This window comes from Macrosteles quadrilineatus, unplaced genomic scaffold (genome assembly GCF_028750875.1).
Source record: "Macrosteles quadrilineatus isolate MER2022 unplaced genomic scaffold, UCM_ALF_1.0 Scaffold_2__2_contigs__length_208266976, whole genome shotgun sequence".
In the NCBI taxonomy this organism is placed as follows: domain Eukaryota; kingdom Metazoa; phylum Arthropoda; class Insecta; order Hemiptera; family Cicadellidae; genus Macrosteles; species Macrosteles quadrilineatus.
The window spans coordinates 16,243,845-16,269,907 of record NW_026542595.1 but is presented as its reverse complement, the minus strand read 5'-3'; the positions used below and the strand labels follow the sequence as shown (position 1 = coordinate 16,269,907).

General features: G+C 35.8%; 1 protein-coding gene across 1 annotated transcript in view; it reads right to left on the bottom strand.

The window, feature by feature from the left end:
• Positions 1–26,063, bottom strand: part of LOC128987552 (DNA repair protein RAD51 homolog 1) — a 48,295-nt gene that overhangs the window by 9,126 nt on the left and 13,106 nt on the right. The window contains exons 3-5 of the mRNA XM_054408456.1: positions 15,156–15,293; positions 12,541–12,750; positions 8,284–8,492 (exon numbers count right to left, since the gene is read on the bottom strand). Coding sequence (XP_054264431.1) covers positions 8,284–8,492; positions 12,541–12,750; positions 15,156–15,293 — 557 coding nt within the window. The remainder of the gene's footprint in view (positions 1–8,283; positions 8,493–12,540; positions 12,751–15,155; positions 15,294–26,063) is intronic.

The following is a 26,063-nucleotide window of genomic DNA, read 5'->3' as shown; positions in this document are numbered from 1 at the left end:
AAGTCCCGGAGACTGCAAGTTTTTGCCGCAGTAGCAAGGCCGTAGCCAGGGGGGGGGGGGTTAGGGGGTTAAAACCCCCCCCCCCGAAATTTAGTAGTAAACATTAACACTAGGTTTAAAAAGTTAAATTATAAAATAGAAACCACAACAGAGGATTATATTTTATTTTATGTTTTATTATGTTTTGCAGTAACTATTCATATTTCATATAATAATTCTATTAATAAATCTGATTTATTAAAGAGGTAATAAAAGTATGAAGGTTCAACAAAAATACTTAACACAAACAAAACAGATTTATCATCCTGTAATATTTTACATAATATATCAACATTTTAGAAATAAGCATGGGAATTGGTGTTTGAAAGTGCTTAAATCTGTTATAGTCTGGTTGCAGGTCAAAAAACCTGGAAGTAAGGTCCACCCGATGTTTTTTAGTGGTTTCTGTTTCTTCAAGACCTACATAATTAAAATAGGCAGGGTGCCACTTTGTCACCCTTGAGCAAATTGAGATATTCAAGATGGCGGCCAAGATGACTTAAAAACTATATAGGGTTAGTAAAAAGTGTGGAGACCCGCTGTTATTTTTTAACGGCCCATACTAGAAAAACTAAACTCGGCACACCATTATGGCATGTTATGAAGTACTTTTTGGGCATAACCGCCACTTGGTGTTCATCCAAAAAAATGGGGATTTTGGGGGAAACTCAAAAATTTCAAATACAAAGACCCATCGAGTGACCCCTCATTTTAAAGGTCCTGGTAAAAGAAAACCAACAACGCAAATTAAAGGTCTATATCTCAGTTCAGTAAAAAATGGCAGCCAATTGAAATTCTCATAAGTTCCCAATCCCAAAATAGGGGATTTTTGGGGAAACTCAAAAATTTTAAATGATAAGCCCCATCGAGTGACCCCTCATTTTGAAAGTCATAATAAAACAAAACTAACAACGTAAACTATAGGTCTCTATCTTAGCTCAGTAAAATATGGCAGCCAATTGAATATAAAATTGCAAGTTATTTCCGATTTCTAATGATTTCAATCAGCTTTAATTTTTTACTGGATTGAGATAGAAACCTCTAGTTTGCGTTGTTAGTTTTCTTTTACCAGGACCTTCAAAATGAGGGGTCACATGATGGGTCTTTGTGTTTGAAATTTTTGCGTTTCCCCTAAAATCCCCCATTTTGGGGATTTACACCAAGTGACGGTTATGCCCAAAAAGTACTTCATAACATGTCATAAAGGTGTGCCGAGTTTAGTTTTTCTAACAGGGGGTCTCCACACTTTTTACTAACCCTGTATATCTGCTGTATCTTTCCCTAGAAGAGACAGGATAATCATTTTGTGCCTAGTTTGATGTTTTTATTGGAAAATTACCCAAAATAATAAATCAATATAAGTTTTTAATGATTTCCACATTAATTTGTTGCCAAGTTACCTTATCAACAATGTTTTCAAGTATTTACTTGACTTAAAACAATATAAATCTATGGTTTCTGAGGATAAGTGCAACATTCAAACAGAACACAGTCATCAAAACAGTTAACTTACAAGCAGTTCTTCTAATTGATGCTTGTGCTGTACTGTGGACAGTGCATTATCCTTCTTCAGGAACTGTGAATGACTTTATCAACTGCTTTTTAAATTTAGTTTTCTTGAATTAAGAAAAAAACACTGTTCTTTAGGCTAGTCAAAATACGGTCCAACATCAAACTTAAGATAAAAGAAATAAAATATATTTCTTCCCCATATTCTTCCCCATATATTCCAAAATATGGATTTTGTCAACAAAGGTCAAATATCATACAAGGCAATAAATAAATTTTATATTATAGGCAAGGTGAGAATATTATACTAAAAATCAAGAAAAATCCAAGTGGCGGAAAGCCGCCATTTTTGAAAAAACTTCCGCCATATTGGATTTATGTAAGCTTTTAGTAAAACATCAATAATTTGACAACTAATCGTCTTAACAATCTGCGGTTTGTCTTATTAGCTTCCTCATCAAGTTTACTTTAAGATAATAATAACTTTATACCATTTCAATATTGATTTATTTAAAAGAGACAGCTTTAAATAGAAACAATACCAAATTTCAAAGATTTTTTTTTAAACCTTTAAATGTTTGCAAATACAAACTCAGGTGATAAGAACATTCATATTTTGTGGCTCTTAAAAGAATCTGCATACAATTTTGAACAATTATCAACCTCATATCAGTTTGTATATTGCTTTGAAAATATATTATAGGATATATTGTTATTAGTCTTCAACTTGGAACGCTAGCCGTGCTGCACCACTACATCTAGTCCGATTGAAATACACTTTGAGGTGGGAAAAATTGCTTTGAGAACATTTAAGACATATTTTGGAATCATACATTCATACATATAGGGCAATGTATAAAAAAAATCTGGCAAAACCCGAGCATGAGAACACTGAAAAAGTAGGGGTTTTGAAACATACCAAAATTCAATTTTTCATAATAGACAATTACATATATGTGTCCGTGAACACGATAACTTGAGTAATTTTTATACAATTTTGATGAAATTTGGTTTGAAGGTGTAAGGCGGGATAAACTTGAATGAGTTCGCGAACCAGCATGATCGGACCATGGCAACGGGGCTTTACGCGGGGTTTTATGGGGTAAAAATTGGTTTTTCTAATTTTTGACCCTCTAAACGCAAAATTTTCCAATTTCTCTTCAGACCTTCTTAAAGAGCTTAAAAAAACAATAATTTAGTATATCAAAGTTTTTGTACCATTATTAGTTACGGAGAAAATTCAAATTATTGTTATTTTAAAATTCACATGTTATTCTTATGGGGAATATTGTAAAATGTTGTAGTCTCCTTGTTTATGGATATATTTTGATCAAACTTGGTAAATTTGTTTATTTTATACTAATTTATTAATATTTCACTAAAAAACACACCTTTTTACCCTCCCTGTAGCAGCAAGCTTATGTACTCATAAAAATTAATGTTAATTAAATACATTTAATTGAAAATCAATTCAGGCAACTGGAAATTCGCATAGTCGGCAGGTTTGCTGCGGCGGGGGTATTTTATTACTAAGATAATCAATTATTGGTATTCTCTGACCCTTAAAACATAAAATTAGGCACAAAAATTATTATCCTGTCTCTTCTATAGGGAAAGATACAGCAAATATACAGTTTTAAGCCATCTTGGCCGCCATTTTGAATATTTCAATTTGCTCAAGGGTGACAAAGTGGCACCCTGCAGATTTTAATTATGTAGGTCTTAAAGAAACAGAAAACACTAAAAAACATTGGGTGGACCTTAATTTCAGGTTTGGGTGAAAAATGCCTTTTGGCAACTAGACTATTATCCACAGTCATGACCTGACCCAGTGGCGGTTCCAAGGGGGGCTACAGGGGCTAAAGAAAGTACCAAACTGTTTTTGGAGGATATAGCCGAAGCCTACAGTATGGTTAGAAATGTATGAATGCAATTGTCATAGTTTAAATTTGTAAATGTCTACTTGCTTATGACAAACAACAGGTTAAATGGGAGTTTTTTTTTACGATTGAAGACAGTTTTAGGTGTTAAAGATTGATTTAGAAAGTCACCAAACTACTTGAAATATGTTAAAAATCTTCCGGGGAGGACCCCCAGTCACCCCCAAGCCCCCCCTTGACAAGGTCTTAGAACCGCCACTGACCTGACCCCCCCCCCCCCCCGAAAGTTTATTTATTTATTTATTTATTGACCAATGGCTGACGCCAATACATAGGAGATTTAGATTGATACAATTTGAAGAAAAATAACAGCTGCAAAATGAGAAACAATTAAGAACAGTATAACAAGCAATAACATTTGACAACAATAATTGAACAATATAACAAATAACAATAAAAACAACAATAAATACAAGTAAACAAACAGGAAGAAGTTCCTATAACTAGGTGGCGTTCGCAGAGGCATCCACAAAGTTGAGCGGAGTCATCAAGGGTTCATATTATATTGTTTTTATCATACTGTAATAAAAACAGTCGTTTTTAATGCATGCGTTGCGGGTCTAAAGTAGCATTTTTACTCTTTAGGGAGTAAAAATCGTTTTTAACCTCTATAGAGTAAACATCGTTTTTAGCCTCTATTGAGCAAAAATCAGCTGTTGTCAACTCAGTTGTAAATTTCTATTGTAAATGGTTGCATGTATCGAAATATGTATCGATTCGTGCTTCCTAATCAGTTTAACCTACAGTCTACAGTCTCTTCCCAAAGTATTTTAGCATTGCAGATACATTAATCCATTCCCACACTCAACACTGCTCCCCTTTACTACTTCCTTCAACACTCCCTACGTCGTGGACCTGTTTCCCTCTCTTCCCATAGCATTTTAGGATTGCAGATACATTAATGTAATTGCCAAAGACAGTTCCCACACTCTGCACTGCAAGCCTTACTACTTCCTTCACCATTTCCTACGTCATAGACCTGTTTCCTTCCCTTCTCATAGCATTTAAGTTTTAGATACATTTATCTAACTGCCCAAACGGTTCCCCCACTCTGCACTGCCAGCCTTTACTACTTCCTTCAACACTCCCTACGTCGAGGACCTGTTTCCCTCTCTTCCCATAGAATTTTAAGATTGTAGATACCTTAATCTAATCGTCAAAAACAGTTCCCACACTCCGAACAACTCACATTCACTACGTCCTTTGCCACTTCCTACGTCGTGGACCTGTTTTCCTCCCTTCCCATAGCATTTTAGGAATGCAGATACCTTAATCTAATTGCCATAAACAGTTTCCACACTCCGGACAGCTCGCCTTGACTACTTCCTTCACCACTTCCTACGTCGCGGACCCGTTTTCCTCCCTTCCCATAGAATTTTAGGAATGCTGATGATACCTAAATCTAATCGTCATAAATAGTTTCCACACTCCAGACTGCTCACCTTTACTACTTCCTTCACCACTTTCTACGTCACGGACCTCAAGCTAGTGTCGTCATTTTATTATATTTATGATCCATACCGTTTCTGTTCTAATATCTGTGAATTAATGCTATAAGCTATTTCTTTATCTACTGCATTCAAAAGTCAACAGCTGATCATATGTTTTTGTTTATGTGTCAAATACTGCTTCCATAAGGATTACATTGAAACTTTGAAACCCATTGGGGCGGATTCCTGAGAGACTTTTTTAACTCCATATAGATGTTGGCACTCACCGATATGGTCTTTATCACTATGCAAAATTTGAAAACGATTGATTCAGCCGTCTAGGAGAAGTTTGTGTATTACGAAATGCATACAGGGTGAATAAAAAGTCAAGACCCCCCCATCTAATATTTTTCCAAGTAAATATCTTTTCTCCCTTCCCATAGCATTTTAGGAATGCAGAAACCTAATCTAATTGTCATAAACAGTTTCCACACTCCGGACAGCTTGCCTTGACTACTTCCTTCGCCACTTCCTACGTCGCAGACCCGTTTTCCTCCTTTCCCATATCATTTTAGGAATGCAGATACCTTAATCTAACTGTCATAAACAGTTTCCAAACTCCGGACAGCTTGCCTTGACTACTTCCTTCGCCACTTCCTACGTCGCGGACCCGTTTTCCTCCTTTCCCATATAATTTTAGGAATGCAGATACCTTAATCTAACTGTCATAAACAGTTACAAAACTCCGGACAGCTCGCCTTGACTACTTTCGTCACCAATTCCTACGTCCCGGACCCGTTTTCCTCCCTTCCCATAGAATTACATTGAAACTTTGAGACCCAGTGGGGCGGATTCCTGAGAGACTTTTTTAACGCTATATAGATGTTAGCACTCACCGATATGGTCTTTATCTTTATGCAAAATTTGAAAACGATTGATTCAGCCGTCTAGGAGGAGTTTGCGTATTATGAAATGCATAAGAGTCGACGTATAAGAGCTTCGCTCGCTCCGCTCAACAATCTCTAATTAAGAAAATTTTGATAACTAATTTGGGTGCAAAAACAAAAATAACAATATTGCATGGACCAAAACAAGCAAATCACAACCAAACATAGCAGAAAAAGCGAAAAATCAGCCGTGATGTTTACAAAACAAGAAAGGGCAGTTTTGAAATTAACGACAACGTATACAGAGAGGCGCAGACACAAAAACCAGAGAGATCTCCACTTCACCACTTCGAAGACACCACACTTTTCTTGAAGGAAGCAAGCGACATACTGAAAAGGTCAATGTCATCAGGTAGAGCATTGACGAGACGTTGGGCTCTGGGCAATGGGCTGTAGAGATGATAGTTGGTGCTGAGGTGCTCACGAGAGAAGAGGTCTCTGGATCTTGAAGATCTACCCGCCCTAAAGTTCAGAAGTTTGAGAAGTCCGGGACAGTCGATGAAGCCATTGACCAGTTTGTAGATGAACAAGATGTCCTGGATCACACGTCTGAACTCCAAGGGAAGGATTTGAAGGGCCACGTAGATGTCTTGGATGGGTACCTCTCTGTAGTTGTAGCCTAACCTCACACCGACCACTCTCAAGAAGTGATTAACAACCATTTGAAGTTCGGTCTTGAGATAGTCTTGGTGAGGTGACCAAACACAACAGCCAAACTCAAGGTGTGGCAATACGAAGGCCAGGAACTGGGTTTTGAGTAGAGTAACGTCTTGAAAATGTTTGGAACTACGAAGAACAAAACCCAGGGCTTGAAGGGCTTTTCTGGAACTAGTAGTAATGTGACTAGTAGTAGTGTATGGTAGTGTGTGGTGAGTATGTATGTGTGATGTGTAGTATGTGTGTGTTTGTCCTGGCTACGGCCTTGCACAGTAGCGAGAGACGATTACCGATGTTGCGGTGGCTGCAGGTTATGCTCCTACCAATATCCGACCTTTTGGCCGTTCCGACCATGGTCCGGTCCCGTCATTTAGGGTATGTTTGCTTTTTTGGGTTATGTTATTTGCTCACCGGTTGTTAATGTACCAGCTCTGTGGATGTGGTTGGCATAGAAACGCCCAATGTGAAATTAGCTGATCAGCTATAATGTTTTGACACTTAGCAAGCGGGAATGATCATTTCCGAATGAGCAGAAATGAGCTATTTTGTGTACTGCTTAGAGGTGTGGCAATGTTATCACTTAAAAACGTGCAGTGATAGAAATAGTATATTACGTTACTAGCCCGGTAAGTGGTGTTTTACCGGGTGAGTAAAGCTTACCGGACAAGTAACGTACGATACTTTACATCATACTACACAGAAAAATTAGTACCATTAAAACTCATAAAACAGTTTATTTAGGACATAATATAAATTATAATATTTTTTTATTTCAGAAAATAAAATAGGCCGTTGCAATTAGCTGTTTATTTCATCAGCTGACTCAGTGCACGGTAAAAGTACATTACGTTACCTTTCCATGTGTAGGCACGGCAAAGGGCAACTTTCCAGCCTATCAATACGGATGGGAAAGTACCAGTTTCTGTGTAGTATGATTTTAAAGTAAATAAATATTGCTTTGATGGAAAGTAACAAGTAGTGAAACATTTATTTAATTTTCATTGTTCAAACAATGGTATTTGTCAGCTGATTACTTAGTAACAAGAAATGGACAATTAACAGCTGATTAGCATGCACAGGTCCACATGATGAAACATTTCAAATGTCTTATACAGTAGTTTGTTATTATTAAAATATTGGATGATAAAAGGCGTTATAACTTGGTTGTTTTTCAACAGATTTTGTTAACTAAGGTGGCATTAGATTTGTTTTAAAGTTTAAAAAGTTTTATTAGGCTATTCTTTGTATTTTTTTTATAAAGTTCTTTGTTTTTGAGATATCAAAGATTTATATTTATAAATAGCTGATACTTTTAAATGGATAAAAAATAATTTTTCGGTAAGTTTTTGTAACGTAATTTAATTTTACATAGATCTGTACTTGATTTAAAGATTCTATGTTGAAGCGTTAAGAAGCTATAAGGAAATTTGTATAAAATAAACACATACGAACAGCAGATAGACGGAAAACTAGGAATGGGGCCTATGGTTAAAATATTACAAAATCTGTTTGTCTCTAGGAACAATCCCACAAAAGGGGTAATGAATATCAAGTTTTAAATGCAAATTATTTTAAAATACCATAGCTTTATCTAAAATGTTAAGTTTAACTTATTATTGAAGAAAAAAAATACTCTCTAGGTGTTTATGCTGAGTCATCTCAAAGAGAAATTTTATATCTTTACCTAGGAAGGAACCATTAGGAGCCTTAAATATTAGAACTAAGAAAGTATTTAACAAATAGTGTTTTGAATTGCCTTACCTTGATTCAACCATCATAGCAGAGGCCATGATCAGAAGTTGTGTCTGATGGTCTGTGTTGTAAGCTCGTGCGTAAGCTACGTTGTCCAATACATCACTGCCGACAAGTTTGTACCTTTCAGCAACAGCCAACAATCTCTCTGGACGAAACGTTCCCTCAGTGTCGATGTACAGGCACTTGCCTTCTCCACCACCTTGGTCAATAGGCAACTGCACAACATATTGTTAGAGCATAGTGTAAAAGATCTTACAATAATGGTAAAACCGGATCATGTTTGAGTGACTTGAACTTGATTGTTGAATTAAAACTACCCAAATATAAAATCAAATCTACCATATTTATAAAATACATAGCCTAGCTTCGTAAAGTGAGCAATTCTAACTACTTAACTTAACATATTAAGTGAGAGTGAGAGTGACAACCGATTAAGTCAATCGAGCAAACAAGGATAATCAAATGGAGCAGCAAATAGGAAGAAGAATAATTGGAGTAAAAGACTACCTATTTGTTTTGTTGCTTCAGCTTGACGGCTCAAAATGCTGATTTGCATTTATGAAAGTTTCATCCAGGGTGACTACCAGTTGATCAGACTTAATTTCAGTGACTTTAGGGGGCAGGGGGACAGCGTTAAAACTAGAGATGGGTCGATTCCATCTTTGATTCTCGATTCTTGGCTTAGAATCAGAATCGGGAATCGATCACCTAAAGTCGATTGGGATTCCTTCGATTCCAGGTGGTAATTTTTCCGCCGACTAGTACATTAGCTTATATGTATTATTGTGAAATAAAGTTTACAGTAAGTTTGTATTTATTCCCTGATTCATCCTCCTTAACTGTAAGAAAATGCTGATTAAGAAACATTCCACGTTCAACACCTCATTCTGCACTGTCATACTTGTCGTCAATAAGCGGACAAAAGACAAAAGACTGAGACTGAGACACGATGGTCGACGACATGACACGGGCGCGGCAGCTCAGATGAGTGGAATCCGAATCTCGAATCCACCGAGTCCAAAGAAAAGATTCGGATTTGAGATTCGATTAACGAGATTCGAGAATCGCTGACAGAATATGCCGACTCGCCGCCACCTGCCAGCTCTATCTATCTATAATAACGTGTAGCAGCACGGCGAATGCAGTAGCAGTGTCAATCTACGCATTGCTGGTACAAAGCTAAACTCGGTCTCAAAACTTAAGGCCGAATTACGCGTCTTAGTAGAATATTAATTGTATTTTAATAGGGATAGGCCGATAACAGAATTTCTCGATTCGATACCAGTTCTGATATATTACTCACGATTCTCGATACCAATTCCATTTAAAACACTATTTTTAAGGAAGTTTCCATGGTCAATGTTTTTTTGTTCGTTTAGATTCTGAATCAGACAACCGGCGTAGTTCATGCCGGCCCAAAATTATCATGCGCTCTCAGTTATTTATCGTATCTAAGTGTTTTATAAGTAAACGGAATCAGGGAACCGCTCTTGCTTTTTACAAAACGAAATAGTTATATACCGGTACTGAAAACATCCAAATGGAGGTATCACTGGCACGGCAACTCTGCTAGAAAATCGAGACGCTGCAAATTGTTGATATGTTGCTACCACTAGAAGAATCAATCAGCTCATTCGCTGTTGGCAATTGCAATGCACTAGTTCCAAAGTACTATTCCCCTAGTAAATATGGCGGCCAACATCTCTCGATTCTCTCAGTGCTACCTTCGGTTGTAGCTCTAGTGCTCTAGTTCAGTGCGAGCAACTATTGGCGCCATTGCCGGTATCGACTTAACCTTGATCGCAATAAGTAATTGTCTGTGTTCATGTTTGTGTGTGTGTGTGTGTGTGTAGACAGACACTGACAGTGAAACTGAAACTAGGCAGACGCAGGCGGCACGACGATTTAGACAATACGATTCCCAATCGATGCATGACTGTGGATTGAATTGATGTTTAGTATTTAATGTTATTTAAAATTAACAAATGTACCTACCATGAGTTAGACACAAAAACGAGCTACAGAATTTACATTGGGATGAGAATGCTACTTGTGTTGTTTAGTCTATGGTTCAACCAGCTTACATGGAAAATAAAACAACTGTGTAAAACCCTATTTCGTTTGCTTTAAATAACATTTTATTTAAAAAAAAAGCTAAGCATATATTTTTGTCGTGGTAAAAAGTAGGCCTACCCATACAATTTTTTTGTTACACCATCGGTACTTTCATCTTGAGCTTACTCCAAACTTAGCTATATTTCAACATCTGTGATATTTTTTCTTTTTCCTTCACTCATCTAAAATAACATACCATTTCTTAACGCACATTTTTGGACTAGGACGACTTGGTTTTGGCGTTGGTATGGCGCAATTAAGTAGGTGCCTATTACCTAACATAAAATTATGTCATGGTTGAGAAAGTTTAATTGGTTTGACAAAAAAAATTTCATTTTAGGCTATGGAGGTTGGGATTTCTTTATTTCCTGATTTACGACAGGGAAATCTGTTCTACAGTAAATGACAGATCATTATTTCATTTATTATTATTTAAGTTTTCAGAATACAGAATTTTAACAGAAAATTTAAAAACCATCAACTAAAAATCTTGCTATACCAAGGCCTGGGTCATGAATGATACATTATCCATGGTAGTTAACACAATCCAATTATTTAACTTTTTATTTTTGATTATGTAAGCTTGATTGGATTGTTGAAATGTAGCCTGGATATTTTTTTAATAACAAAATGCAAAATCTCAGTTATCAGAATTAAATTACAGTGGACTCCCTCTAGTTCGGCTTCGGTTGGATCGGCCGCCGGATGGTCCGGCCCTGTCTCAGGGGGACAAGTCATATCGTCATGGGTGGATTGCCTTCGACATGATTCAACTTTAATGTTTAGTTTCCGGCCATAGAAGTAAACAATTCATGTCAGTTTAGTTTACAGGTGCTTGCTTCTATGGGTGAATTGTTGCATATTACCTATGTACCTATGTTACATAACCTCAAAAATACCGAGAACATTTTATAAAAGTTTTTCTTTGGCATAATATGTTGCGATGCAGTGTATAATTAAATATTTCAGACCATTTTTTTATGCGGTAGGTTCCCCCATTGTTGTTTTTGAAACACCACGGTTTATTTGACAAAAATAAATTAAAGCAAAACAAAGAAATAGCCATCGTTAGCTTCAAGGTCAAGCTATCCGCTTACACTGACAATCATCTGCTCTTTACACAACTGATGTCTGCTGTGCACTTACTTGCTATCTCACAACAGTTTGTGATTGGGTGATTAGTAATCATGGCAACTTGTTAAATCTGTGGATGAAGAGAAACCAAAGAAAGAACAGAAGAACAAAGAAGAAAGAATAAGTAGAGTTTTACGTCATCCATTGTTATCTTTATCCTATTTTACGACTATCGTTATTATCTTTAAGACTAAGTACTATGATTTTATGCTGTTTTATGAGTTGTCTAATGTTTTTATCAACATTCTTATGTTCTGAAACAACATGTAGTAGTACCTACAGTGTTGTGTAATTTTTGTTTTGCTTGAGTAGGCGTGATTTTAAACGTTACAGTTTTTATTACTGTAGGTTATTGACTTTACATATCACGATTGCGCAATACTATTATTTGTATTTTGATTATGTAAAATGCACTACATCCGGTTAGTCCGGCCATTTTGTAGTTCGGCCAGTGGTCCGGTCCCGAGGTGGCCGAACTAGAGGGAGTCTACTGTATAGAGTAAAAAAAAGTCATAAATAAAATAATGTACTTTTTAAATAGTGAGTTGGGAAAATCTGGAAAAAATATTGTTATTCAATTAGGCTACTTCTATGGTATTTTACTCATTAGGAATTTGTTCTACTTATTAGGAATCAATGGAATTGGGATCAAGAATCAGGAATCAATTTGCAAGAATCGGTATCGGAATTGAAAAAAAGAGGAATTGACCCATCCCTAGTTAAAACCCACCATCTTTGGTACCAATAAGACAGGGACTTGAGCATGAGATAGTCGGGCATAGGTACAATACTTTGTGCCGAACTATTTTGGGCTAGTAGCCTGCTCCCTAAGTATGATCGCTCTCTGATTCTACATTATGATTTTAATCACTGCCTGCAGCAAGGTGCAAAAACAAAACGCAGGTTTGGGAAACTTTATTTTAGGTAAGCCCGATTTTTTTGCGTGACTTCCGTGACATTGGTGAGCGGTAAACAACCTAGACAGCAATAAACGTGTGGATATTTTTGTCTTACCTGACATGTGACTGCAAGTGTATGACAAATCTGTGTTTTGCCAGTTCTAAACTCTCCAAAAATCTCGGTTATGGACCCAGTTTCAATACCGCCTCCTAGGAGACGGTCCAGTTCCTTGGAGCCAGTTGTTAATTGAATGATTTCTGAGCGTTTCTGATGAAACTCAGTTGCTGTTGTAAACCCCATTGGCACCAGCTTTGCAGCTTCAGCCTTCAAACCAGAATAATAATGAGACCTCTGCTGCTCATGGTCAAGAATAGTTCAGTACACAATTTTATAACTAAACACGTTTTATTGTAAACCACACACATTGCTTGTTTATCCATGTTTTAGCCCCTGAGCTGTAAACCTACCTTCATCAGCTCAACAGTTGTAATGTGTTGTGAATGTTTCAAAATCACAATGTCATCCTCATACCCTTGAAGATTTTGCTGAAGTAGGCACAGACTTTACACATACAGTAACATTAAGAAAAAATGGCAAAATATAAAATTAATTAGTCCTACAAAAACTAACATACCTCTCGCACAAACCATACCAGTTGTCATGTCAAGAAAGTAAGAATAAGAAATACAAGAATAAGAAAGTACAAAGAGTACAACAGTTGTCTTATTCTCCATAACAATAAAGTGGAAATTTTGAATTTACAGGTTTTAAGAATTTTCTTCTTAACTTAAGAGCAGAATAATGCTTCTATATTCTAAATTATTTGTTTTTTTTAAGCTTTTATGTCTTGAGCGTCAAAAATGGGAAAACCAATTCCCACTCCATTAACCTGCAGTAATTCTACTCCATAGACCCCCGTTCCCATAGTCCGATCATGCTGGTTTGCAAACTCGTTAGAATAAATACAGGTTTTTTTTACCACGTTTAATGAAAATCGGAAAATTTTTTCTCTGGTTATTGTGTAATGAACATAAAATTTTGAACATATCGTCTTTTAGCGAATTTCCCATATGGGGAATAAGCTATTACTGTAGTACTCATGGTAAGACCTAAACCCGGGACTGATTTACTTTTCTGTTTTGGGGTCCCTACAGGCCAAAAACACAAACATTTCAAACTCATATATATATAATAACTCAAACAAAAATGATCCGATTTTGATTAAATTTGGTATAAACGTGTAAACCTATATTTATTCAAACAAGTTGGCAAGCCAGCATGATCGGACCATGGGAACGGGGGTTTTATGGGGTTAAAATAAGTTTTTCTCATTTTTGACCCTAAAACATAAAATTTCTTTCCAAACCATTTTGTAGAGCTTAAAAAACAAATATTTTTGTATTTTGTAGCGTTACTATGCGCCTAATGGTTAAGGAGACATTTTAGTGCAATCCAATTAGGGAAATGGGAATTCGCTTAGTCTGCAGGTTTGCTACGACAGGGGTATTTTGGCCTCTGGGGACCTAAAAATGAAAAAGTAAATCAGTCCCGGATCCAGGACTTACCATGAGACCTACGATAATAGCTTATATGGGAAATGTGCTAAAATGGTTCTTAGTTTAAGTATAGTTTTAGTTTATTTGACGCTATTCATTTGAAGCTATACACCTAGATGTATATTTGTGAATAAAGATTCTTGACAATGACTGTTTTGAATCAGTAAAAGAAACCGAATCCGGGAGTACAAAGTTCAGGTGATAGTCCTGCTACACCAGGAACAATCTCCAGTCGACATCTTGCTTAGTCAATGTTAATCAGTAATGTGTGTGCAAGAGGCTAGTTGCTTTTTGTGATGTTTATATATTTTGAAAATGATTGTTTAAATTATCTATTTATTTGAACTTTGACTAAAATATGTACTTCAGCCAAAATATTTAAGTGTCTGGGTATCTTATTGTAATTAACAATTTGAGAAGTTTGCTAGAACATTAGAAAGGTCATGTTTGACGGTGAGTTCAAAATACCCCTGCTGCACCGCAGCAAAACTGCAGACTAAGCAAAATTCCATTTGCCTGATGATTAGATTTTCACTTAAATATTTCCTTAAAAATGTCAGATTGATTTCCTTTTACAGTTGAACCTCTATAAGACGAATTTCAAGGGGTACGGGAAAAATTCGTACTATAGAGGTATTCTTAATAAAGAGGTTCGTTTTATCGAGGTTTAATGCTGCTGTTATTCTTCTTATAGAGGTTTCTCCTCGCTCCAAGGTTTCTCCAAACAATGACTGAGGAAGGAGGAGGGATGGGTGGGGGTTTAATGTTGAGACAAGCTTCTGTTTGTTTTGAAAACTACGTACTATGGAGGTTAAGATTATGATAAATTTGTCTTATAGAGGTCACGTTCGTATTGTAGAGGTTTTGTGCTAAGAATATTCGTTGTATAGAGGTTAATCAGTCCTAGCCCATGTCACAAACAAATTCGTCTCATGGAGGTTTTTAACTTAATTACTATGTTGTATAGAGGTGTTTTAGCATTGACCTATATGAAAGTGTCAAGGGGATTAAAAAAAATCGTCTTATCGAGGAATTTGTTTTATCGAGGTTCGTACAAACGAGGTTCAACTGTACTTTCTTCCCACATACTTTGTATATGAAGAAAGTATTGTTTCGTAAAAAACCAACTACTTAAATATTGGTAAATTTGCTAAAAATATAGGCATTACTTACCAGGATCTTGTCAGCTTTTGCTTCGCTAATTCCTTTTATACTAATAAGATGTTTTTTGGGAGCAAAAGCAACTGCCTCCACTGTGTGGTATCCAGCCTCCTCAAGTTTTTTGACATCGGCAGTACTGATGCCTTGCCCCTGCAAAGTTGTATTCATGTAATAAAAAAAATACAGTAATTTAATAATTCCACTATAGCACACTCACATAAACACAAACTGCAGATTAAACACATCAGACACTTTAAATCATTTCATTGTGTTACTATGCACTATCTCTGTGCTTCACAATGGGAAGAGGGCAGGGAAGAGAATAATGTGGTTCTTTAAATCTGCTACATGTAATATTTACACATCCATCTTCAATTTTAGAAATAAAACTTAATTTGAAAAATATATCTTTTTAAATTTCCTCAGGTAGTGAGGGATAGCCTACTCAAGTAAACACTAACTGCAGATTAAACATAATTAAAAATTACCGAAAAATACCCATACGCTTAAAAAGTAGATTTTTAATTCTTAGCCATTGACTTTTACAGATTGGACCAAAACAAAATAAACGGTATCAGCAATCTGACAGATACTTTCTCCCATTAGCTTATCAAAATCCTTTTAATCACGGGTAAGTGCTTAGAGTAACTATGATATTTAATACTGTATACTTTTTAAAATTAGAAAAGTTCAAAACTTTTGAACCGAAGTATTTTCAGGAATGGGGGTGCACCATTTTTGGTTGGAATTATAAAGACCATAACAGAGAAATTTCAATTAGAACCGGGTTTTTATAGCAAAATAACATAAGTTACAATAACTTTGGAACCATAATTTTCACGGAAATGGGATTTGTACCATTTTGTTAAGAATTTTAAGAACTATAACATACTAAATTTGTATCAAAATCGCTTAGGCTATTTTTGAAAAAAAAAATAAATATATTTTTCCGTTATTTTATGGGTTTTTATGGGAAAATCTATATATAAAGCCAAAAGTACCCATGAACTTTTGAGAAAACTACAAGTCAAACCCCCATAAACCATATACTTAAAATGTTCGTCATGACTTCTCGTCACCTTGCGCAAAACTATCCATTATTTCATAAATTGCCCTTTAAGGTCGTAATTCCTTTCTAAAGGGAACTTTACATACACCTAATGTTAAAATACCTCAGCTATACTTTTTTGTTTTGTATTACTGTATTCTGTTTTGTTTATTTCAACCCAACCTAGCCAATCAATAATGTTATTAATACTAATGAAGTCAAACGGGGTGAAGCCCGTGGGAAACAGCTAGTTATCATTAAAAATCAAAATGTTGAAAAAATTAAAAAAAAACGCCTGGAGATACCATGGATATTGAAGTGAAAGGTAAAACTCACACCACAGTTAAACATAAATACTTTATTAGCCAAGATTCCAAAAGTAAGTCTTCAAGCTCAAAACAACAATACAATAAAAACAAACATCAAATATGCAACATATGATAACAATTATAAAAATACCAAACAGCACATCTTCTCTTTTCTCTTTTTTTGATTTATTTATAAAAATCTGAATCACTGTATCTAAGAGGTGGTTTTACACTTCTTTTAGGTCTGTCATTTTCATTGCTATTGTAATTATGTCCAGCATCAGTTTCAGTTCCTTGGTCTTCTTGGTATTGGTGTTCAAATCTATTTTCACCATTTTCAATAGGCCTATGCACAGCTATTATATGTCTCCTGTTCCTTCCGATCTTCCCTACCTGTGTATTTATCAGGTAGGACCGAGGATGATTTGATTTATTCTCTACATGTCCATAACGTTTTAAATCTGGAATCCAAACTTTGTCATTTTGATCAAGCTGTGAGAGATCTCTTACACCTTTCCTTACATCGTAGTTTCTCTTATTTCTTTCCTTGATTGAAAAATCCTTCTCTTTAAACTTTTGCAATCTTTCTCTTGTTACCTGTCTGAAGTTATTTATTGACGGTAATGTTGATCGGAGCTTCCGTGAATAAAGTAACTCTGCAGGTGAAAGACCAGACTCTAAGGGTGTATTTCTATATTCTAACAATCCAAGATTTGGATCACTACATTTCGTTAGAATCCGCTTCGCTATGTCAACTGCTTTTTCTGCTTCTCCGTTTGATTGTGGATACCTTGGGCTTGATGTCACTATACGGAAACCATATTCTTCAGCAAAATTTTTAAAATCCTGAGAAGTAAATTGCGGACCTCCATCAGCTCTTACCACATATGGTACTCCATGTCGAGCAAATATATTTTTCAATCTAGCAACCACAGCTCCGGTAGTCTACAGTTGGTAGTTGCCACCTTTCTCTCTGAATGCTTTTGTTGAGTTTGGTATAATCAACACACAGCCTCACTCTATTATTACCTGTCTTACGCGGCACAACAACAATTGGGGCACACCAGTCTGTTGGTTCTACCACTGGCTCAATTATTTCCTCAGAATGCAGTCGATCCAATTCTTCTTTGACTTTGCTCAATAATGGAGCGGACACTCTACGAGGGGCTGCCACAGCAAAGGGACGAGCATTTTGTGTTAGTGTAATTCTGTAGTTTCCCCTTTAATTTCACCAATAGAACCAAAAACATCAGAAAACTGAGAAAATATTTGGCTAGAGAAAATCGAATCTATGTTGAACTGAATTAGGTTTAACTTCAACATTGCATTTCTACTTAAAAGTGGAGTAGGTTGTTGCTCAATAACGTAAATATCTTCTACAATAGATTTATTTTTAAACACTAAAGTAGCAACGATCTTACCAACCACTTTCAACCTAGTTTTCCCCGGACCAAATAATATTTTACTTGTTTCACTCGTTTCCAGTTTTAACTCCTTGCAAAGATCATATCCAATTATAGAAACATCTGCTCCAGTGTCTAACTTAAAATAAATAGGCCTATCATGTCCCTTAACAATAAGTTTTACTTTACAAGGATTTTGTCCTCCAACCTCTTCTATGGTCAATTCCCCTAAATAGGTTTTAGGTTTTTCTAATGGTTCATTACTTTTATTAATTTCTCTCACTTCAAATCCTTTGGTACAACATCTCACATAATGTCCCTTTATTCCACATCTGAAACATGTAGACTGATTGGCAGGACAACCATTGCTATTGTGATGCCCAACAAATCCACATTTGTTACATTTACCTTTCTTTGAACTGCTTTGATCTTGACTTTTATTGTAAGAACTCTCCCTAAACCGATGTTTAGTGGATTGATTAATCCCCTTATTGACAAACTCAATTTCTGGTGATTCTCTAACTACTTTTTGTTGTTGTTTTAAACTCTCTGCTTGTCTTGCTTTCAAAATCGCTGTACTTAAGGTTAATTTTTCATCCAACTGTAAATTTTGAGAAAGTTTATCATCATTTACCCCAATTACTATCAAATCTCTAATTAGTTCATCTTTTAATTCCCCAAGTTTACATCGCTCTGCCAGTTTGTGTAAACTATTTATAAAAGAATCAACAGGTTCCCCCTCAGACTGACGTCTTTTTAGAAATTTAGCTCTCTCATATACAATATTGATTTTGAAACCTAAGTAAGACTCAAATCTACCCTTGACAGTGTCATAACTCTGTAATTCTTCATCTTTTAATCCGAAAGATGTTAGAAGGTCTTCTCCTTCATCTCCTAGACTGTATAAAAGCATATTAACTTGATTTTCCCCACTCTTACTGTCTAATCCTGAAGCTAATCTAAACCTTTCAAATTTTCTTATCCATCTAGGCCATTCAGAAGGTTCCCTGAAATTGAAAGGTTCAGGTGTGACAAGTTGGTATTGAACTGTACTAACTGTACTACTCACTGCTTCAGCCATTCTTAGTTCTTTCTTCTCCACAAAAGTTTATTCAACCTGACACCATGAAGTGAAAGGTAAAACTCACACCACAGTTAAACATAATTACTTTATTAGCCAAGATACCAAAAGTAAGTCTTCAAGCTCAAAACAACAATACAATAAAAACAAACATCAAATATGCAACATATGATAACAATTATAAAAATACCAAACAGCACAGATATACCTACATACCAAATTTTATCAAAATCGGACGATAGGTGTGGTCTGTAGCACTGTATACATACACACACGGACACACACACAGTCATCACTTTGAAAACCACTTTTGGGCGATTCTCTGGGAAGTGGTCCTGCTTTGTTATTTTTTAGAATTGGTTAAAACTGCTTCAAACATGGTTTTTTTTTTATAAACAAATAATAAAATTTCCCTAAACCAGTATTTAAAATAAAAATAAAAAATATTTTTCCTGAAATGAAGTTTCAAACTCAGGCAAGTTCTATTACAGTAAAATAGTACTTTTTCCAGATTTTTAAGTTAAAATTTTAATGGTAAAATTAGTCGATAAAATTGAATAATAAATAATTGAAAATGTAATTTGTTAAGCCTTTGTAAAGAAAATACCCCCACCACAGCAAACCTGTTGACTAAGCAAATTTGCATTTGCCTGGATTGATTTTAAATTAATAACATTAGGTTTAACAAGTACCTAGGTTTGCTGCTACAGGGAGGCTAATAAAATGTGTTGGTAAAATATAAGTACCGTAGCTTAGTATAAAATAAATTTGCCAAGTTTGATCAAAATATTTCCATAAACAAGCAAACTACAACATTGTACAATATTGTAGCTTAGTATGAAATAAATTTGCCAAGTTTGATCAAAATATTTCCATAACAAGCATACTACAACATTGTACAATATTCTCCATAAGAATAGCATGGGAATTTTAAATTTGGAATTTTCTCCGTAGACAATAACCGTACAAAAACAAATTGATATAATAAATGGTTTGTTTTTTAAGATTTTTCAAATGGCCTAGTTAGAAATTGGGAAATTTTGTACTTTGAGGGTCAAAAATGAGAAAAACCAATTTTTACCCCATAAAACCCCCTGTAAAGCCCTGTTCCCATGGTCCGATCATGCTGGTTCCCGAACTCATTCAAGTTTATCCCGCCTTAAACCTTTAAACCAAATTTAAAAAATAAAGGTGAGTGAGCGTAGCGAACGAACTTCAACCAGGACGTGATTGAGCAATGCGAACGAGATTATCTTGGAAATTAAGAAGTTAAACGGGGCAAAGCCCGCAGGTTACAGCTAGTATAAGTATAAAATGCTTATTGCAGTTATACTCAAGCTTTGCGTTTGTAATGGGGGAGGCCACAGTTTAGCCATAATGTTATACCACTTCACCTAAACAATAGAGAACAAAAATTAATTCGCAAAATATCACAAATTATTCATGAATTTAAAAACAAAAACATAACTGTAAACAATTCTACTTTGACAGTTCTCATTGCGTATAACAGCTTTTTGTTGCTGCTTAGTTCAAAGTAGCTGTTTTCATAAATGCAAAAACAAATAATAGTGCTTCACCCTGGTGGTAAATCTTATAACTTTTTAATACTTTTTCATATCATAGAACCAACTTTTTTAGTTGAAACAGCTGACTAAATTCTTGAATTCCCTTTAAATGTGATTACTCATAAGGTTAACATGGGGAACTACAGAGCCACTGGGGCAGAGCCCGAAAGGATTTTTGAGATAAGAATATTCCTATATGTTAATCGGGAATGCGAGGTATCATCATGCCAAATTTCAGCCCAATCCGTCCAGTAGTTAATGCGTGATTGAACTTCAAACAAACAAACACACAAACTTTCACATTTATAATATTAGTAAGATGTTGTTTTTGGCCTTTAGGGACATCACAAAATAAGATGACTCGAGTGGAAAAATTAGAATATAATAAATACAGAGTGTTGAAATAGAAGTAAATGTGTTATATTAGAAATCAGAATAGAAAAGTAAACAGCATTTGATAATTAACATTTTGGTTGCTATGGTAACAACTGCTTCATATGTTCATAACATTCTCCCCCACTTAATCACTGGAGAGTAAAGTCCTTAAGATAAGAAGGAACCTTGCGCTGTCTGGAAGGACGAGTTAATTTGTTTTCTTTTTGTTCTTTTTTGACCTGTGGCTTGAGGTCTGTCTAGATTTTCTTCCCTTAGAGTACCGTCTAGTTCTGTTGGATTGTTTGAATTTGATTCATACTCTGGGTGGATCTCTTGTGGTGGTGCTTGACAGTCTATAATAGGTATCCGTCTTGGAACAACAGAACTATCTTGTTCGTTGTGTGTTGTAAATGTAACTTTCTTCTTGGATACCAGAGTCAAAATCAATTGATTTATGTGTCGTTTTAAACTTCGTCCAGAATCCAATTCAACAATGTAATGGTATTGACCTAATATTCTCTTGACTGTACCAAACTGCCATATGTCTTTATTTCCCAGGTGAACTCTGGCCTGAACCCTCTCCCCCACTTTATGAGAGCGGACGCGTAGAGGAGCAATTGATTTTGATGGAACGCGAAGAGGATCAATTGATTTTGATGGAAGTTATGCCTTTGGGTTAGGGAGAAGTGTATCAAGTCTAATCCGAATCTTCCTGTTCAAATACAACTCTGCTGGAGTCTCGCCTGATGCCAAAGGTGTTGCTCGATATCTGAACATAATGTTTTGTAGCTTTGTGGTGATTGGGGTTGGATCATCGGCAGCAGCAATAAGTCTTCTCTTTAAAGTTTGTATGTTTCGTTCCGCCAGGCCATTTATTGCAGGATGGTTAGGAGCAGTAAATTTGTGTAAAATCCCATGTTCTTTACAGTAGTTGATAAATTCCTCACTTTAGAATGTAGTGGCATTGTCCGAGACTAAGAACGAGGGGTACCCATGGACCCCCATCATCGTTGCTGAGGAAGGAGCATTTCGAAGAATGCGAACTTCTGCCTACTTTGATTTAGCATCTACACACACGAGGAAATAATTTCCATCCAATGGACCGGCATAATCAATATGCACTCTTTCCCAGTTATCATCGGGCTGATCCCACGGATGTACCGGAGCTTTTGGTGGATTGTGACGAACTTTAGCACAAGCTTCACAGCTTTTCACTAATCTTTCTATGTCTTTGTCCATACCTTCCCAATATACATATCTTCTAGCAAGCTGTTTCATTGTAGTAATTCCGAGGTGTGATTCATGGAGCTCATTTAGAATTTGATTTTGGAGACATTTGGGAGTTACAACTCGATCTGATCGGAAAAGTATGTTGTCTGAGATCATGTAAGGGCTATCTTTGCGACTATTTTTCAGTTCATACAAAAGCACTTGTATCTTAGGGTCTTTTGCTGTTTCTTATTTTATCGTTTCTGCCGTTATCACTGTGCTGGAGATTTAAAGTAAGGTTTCTGCATTTATTGTGTTTATTTTTTTGTCGAATGTTAGTTCAGATGAAATTGATGATTGAACTGGGCTTCGAGACAAACAATCCACGTTTTCATTGTCTTTCCCTTTCTCGCATTGAACTGTATAGTCAAGACCACTGAGGAATGAAGAATAACGCAATAAGCGAGATGATGTCATTCGTGGCAGAGCACGTCCTGGATGAAAAATATGTGACAATGGTTCATTATCGGTGACGAGAGTGAATCTTTTACCAAAAACGTAATTGTAAAAATGGGTGACTGCGTAGATGATTGCTAGAGCTTCTCTATCAAGTTGGCTGTAATTGGTTTCAGCCTGAGTCAATGCTCTGGATGCATATGCAATTGGTCTTTCTTGACCATTGATATCATGACTGAGTATTGCAGCAATTCCAGTTGGGCTAGCATCTGTTGTGAGAATAACTGGTTTTGATTTGTCGAAAGGAATAAGAACTGTATCACTACAAAGTTCAGATTTCAGATTCAGAAATGAGGCTTCAGCAGCAGCTGACCAAAAGAATTTTTCTCTTTTTCGAAGTAAACATCGTAGCAGATGTGTTTTTGAAGAGAAGTCAGGAATGAATTTTGCATAGTATGTAACTAAGCCAAGAAAGCGTCTTAACTCATCAACATTTCGAGGGCGAGGCATCTGAGTAACTGCTTCAACCTTTTTAGGGCATTTTTGAATCTTATTGAATGACACCACATGTCCAAGGTAATTAATACTTTCCTTAAAGAAAACACATTTTGTTCTGTTAAGACACAACCCTGTTTGCCAAGGATCCCATCCTCAGTATTTCTAGATCTAAGGTTGAAAGCCTTCTTGTCATGGCCACCTCATGGTTCAATGATAACAAACTTGTTTTGAATGAGTCCAAAACCCAATCAATGACATTCAGTCTGGACATGGCAAGTGAAAAGACTGGACCTGTGAAGTTATTGGGCTTCACTCTGGACCCACACCTCACCTGGGGAGACCACATAGAGTCGGTGTGTGGTAGGCTGAGCAGGGTCATATTCCTGCTCAGAAGACTGAGTACTGACTTGTCTGGGGAATTCATTCGAGCCTCTTATTTTGTTTTTTTCCACTCCATCATTATTTACGGAACCAGGCTCTGGGGCCATTCTTCTGGTGTAAGTAAAATCCTAGTGTTGCAAAATGAGGCTGTCAGGGTGCTGAGTGGAGCCCAGTACCTGGAACACTGCCGTCCTCTGTTCCAACAAAACCACATCATGACTGTATATAATGTATATATCTTTCAATGTCTTTTAGAAATTAAGGCAAATGAAGTGCACCTTTTGAGAAACAACCAAGTACACAACTATGCCACAAGAAATTGTTTAAATTTTTTTGCACATAGACACAGGCTGAGCAGAACAATTAAATGCTTCCCTGTTTCAGGTTACAGATTTTTCAACCACCTACCAGTAGCCATAAGGGACTTGCCTATTTCAAGGTTCAAGGCAGTAATGAAGGACTGGTTGATATAAAACCCTTTTTATGACCTGTCTGAATTTTATAAAGTAGGACTACCTGTTTTGTTATAGGTAATGCTCATGCACTGACTGCCTTGCATGGCTATTTTCTTGCCTGTTAGCAAATTTCCCATATAGGGAATAAGCTATTACCGCAGTACTCATGGTAAGACCTGGACCCGGGACAGATTTTTTTTTCGTTTTGAGGTCCCTAGAGGCCAAAAACACCATCCGTTCAAATTCATATATATATATATATTTATATATATATATATATGTGTCCTTTAGCGCACTAACTCGAGCAAAAATGATCCGATTTTGATGAAATTTGGTACAAGCGTGTAAACCTACGTTTATTCGAACGAGTTCGCGAACCAGCATGATCGGACCATGGGAACGGGGGTTTATGGGGGCTTTTATGGGGTAAAAATGGGGTTTTCCCATTTTTGACCCAAAAAACATAAAATTTTGCAATTTCTTTCCAAACAATTTTGTAGAGCTTAAAAAAACAAATAATTTAGTATATTGAAGCGTTATAATGCGCCTAATGGTTACGGAGAAAATTCAAAAAAATTGTAAATTTAAAATTCTCATGTTATTCTTATGGAGAATAAGTAAACTGTTGTAGTTTGGTTGTTTATTAACATGTTTTGCCCAAATTAGGAAAATGTTTTTATTTCTTACTAACTATTTACACAAAAAAGACACTTTTACCCTCCCTGTTGCAGCAAACCTAAGTATGTGTTAAACTGATTCTATTTAAATAGAGAATAAATGTAATATTTTTAAGGAGATATTTTAGTCTAAATCCAATCAGGCAAATGGAAATTCGCTTAGTCTGCAGGTTTGCTGCGGCGAGGGTATTTTTTTTTTTGCATGGTTTTGCTACAGTTTTGTTTTGCATGGTTTTATTTGTTTCCTTATTATTATATTTATCTAACTTGCATTTATTTGTGAATCAAGAGACTATTTATCATTTACTTTGTATTGTATTATATTGCTTAGCCTATTGCTTTGCTTAATGGCCAAATAAATCATTGAATCATTCAATAGCATTAAAGTTACAAGGATTACCAACAGGGTGCAGCACTATTATTTCTTTTACATTTATGACAACAGCTAATTTGCAACCAAAAGGTGAGTGAGCGTAGCGAACGAACTTCAACCTGGAGGCGAGTTAGCGTAGCGAACGAGCTAACCTGAAGGCAAGTGAGCGTATCGAACAAGCTCCAACCTAAAGGTGAGTGAGCGTAGCGAACAAACTTCAAGCAGGACGTGATTGAGCCATGCGAACGAGATCATCTTGAAAATTAAGAAGTTAAACGGGGCGAAGCCCGTGGGTTACAGCTAGTTGGTTATAAATTTATAAAATGATAAAAATTGAAATAGCCACGCAGCCTTTTTTAATATACTATTTTTTAGTAAGTTAAATTTAACTGATGTTACTCGATTTAAGACACGAAACCCCATGCTTATTTAGAAACTTTATGTAGGCTATTATAAAAAAATAAATCATTAAATAAAAGGTACTAGCAAAGATTCAAGTTACTGTAAAAGGTGTTATAGACTATCCTAATTTATCATGTAATGATAACAATAACATATTTAGGGGTAAATATAAATTAATCTCAATAAATTTCATAAATACCCAAAATACCCGGGTATTTATGGATTTTGGGTATCTACCCCGAGTTTTAAATACCCAGGTATTTTACATCACTAGCATTAGTAGCCTATAAACATCATCTTTACAAGTAGGCTTATTTTCAACCTTAAACCATTGTTTCATTTTTATCTTTTCTTTGTTGTGGTCAACAATTGTTTCCAGTTTCTTACCAGCACAACAGTTGGAACAACATCCTTTCCAACATGAAGAATCTAGACTTAGACAAATATGTCTTCACAAAATCCTGATGATCAATGTTTAAACCCCGTAGTTTAAAAAATAAGTTTTCACAAGTCAAACATTAGCACTGATCTGAAGGAGTTTGATGCATTAATAACACATTCTTAGGTTGTAATGTGCAACATGTAGAAAATCCTATCTCAACTTTAGGATTATCTTGCTTAAAGAGAATGTAAGCTTCTTTTAAGAACGTGGTTAATATACATTTTTCGTAGCTTGATTTTTTTCCAAT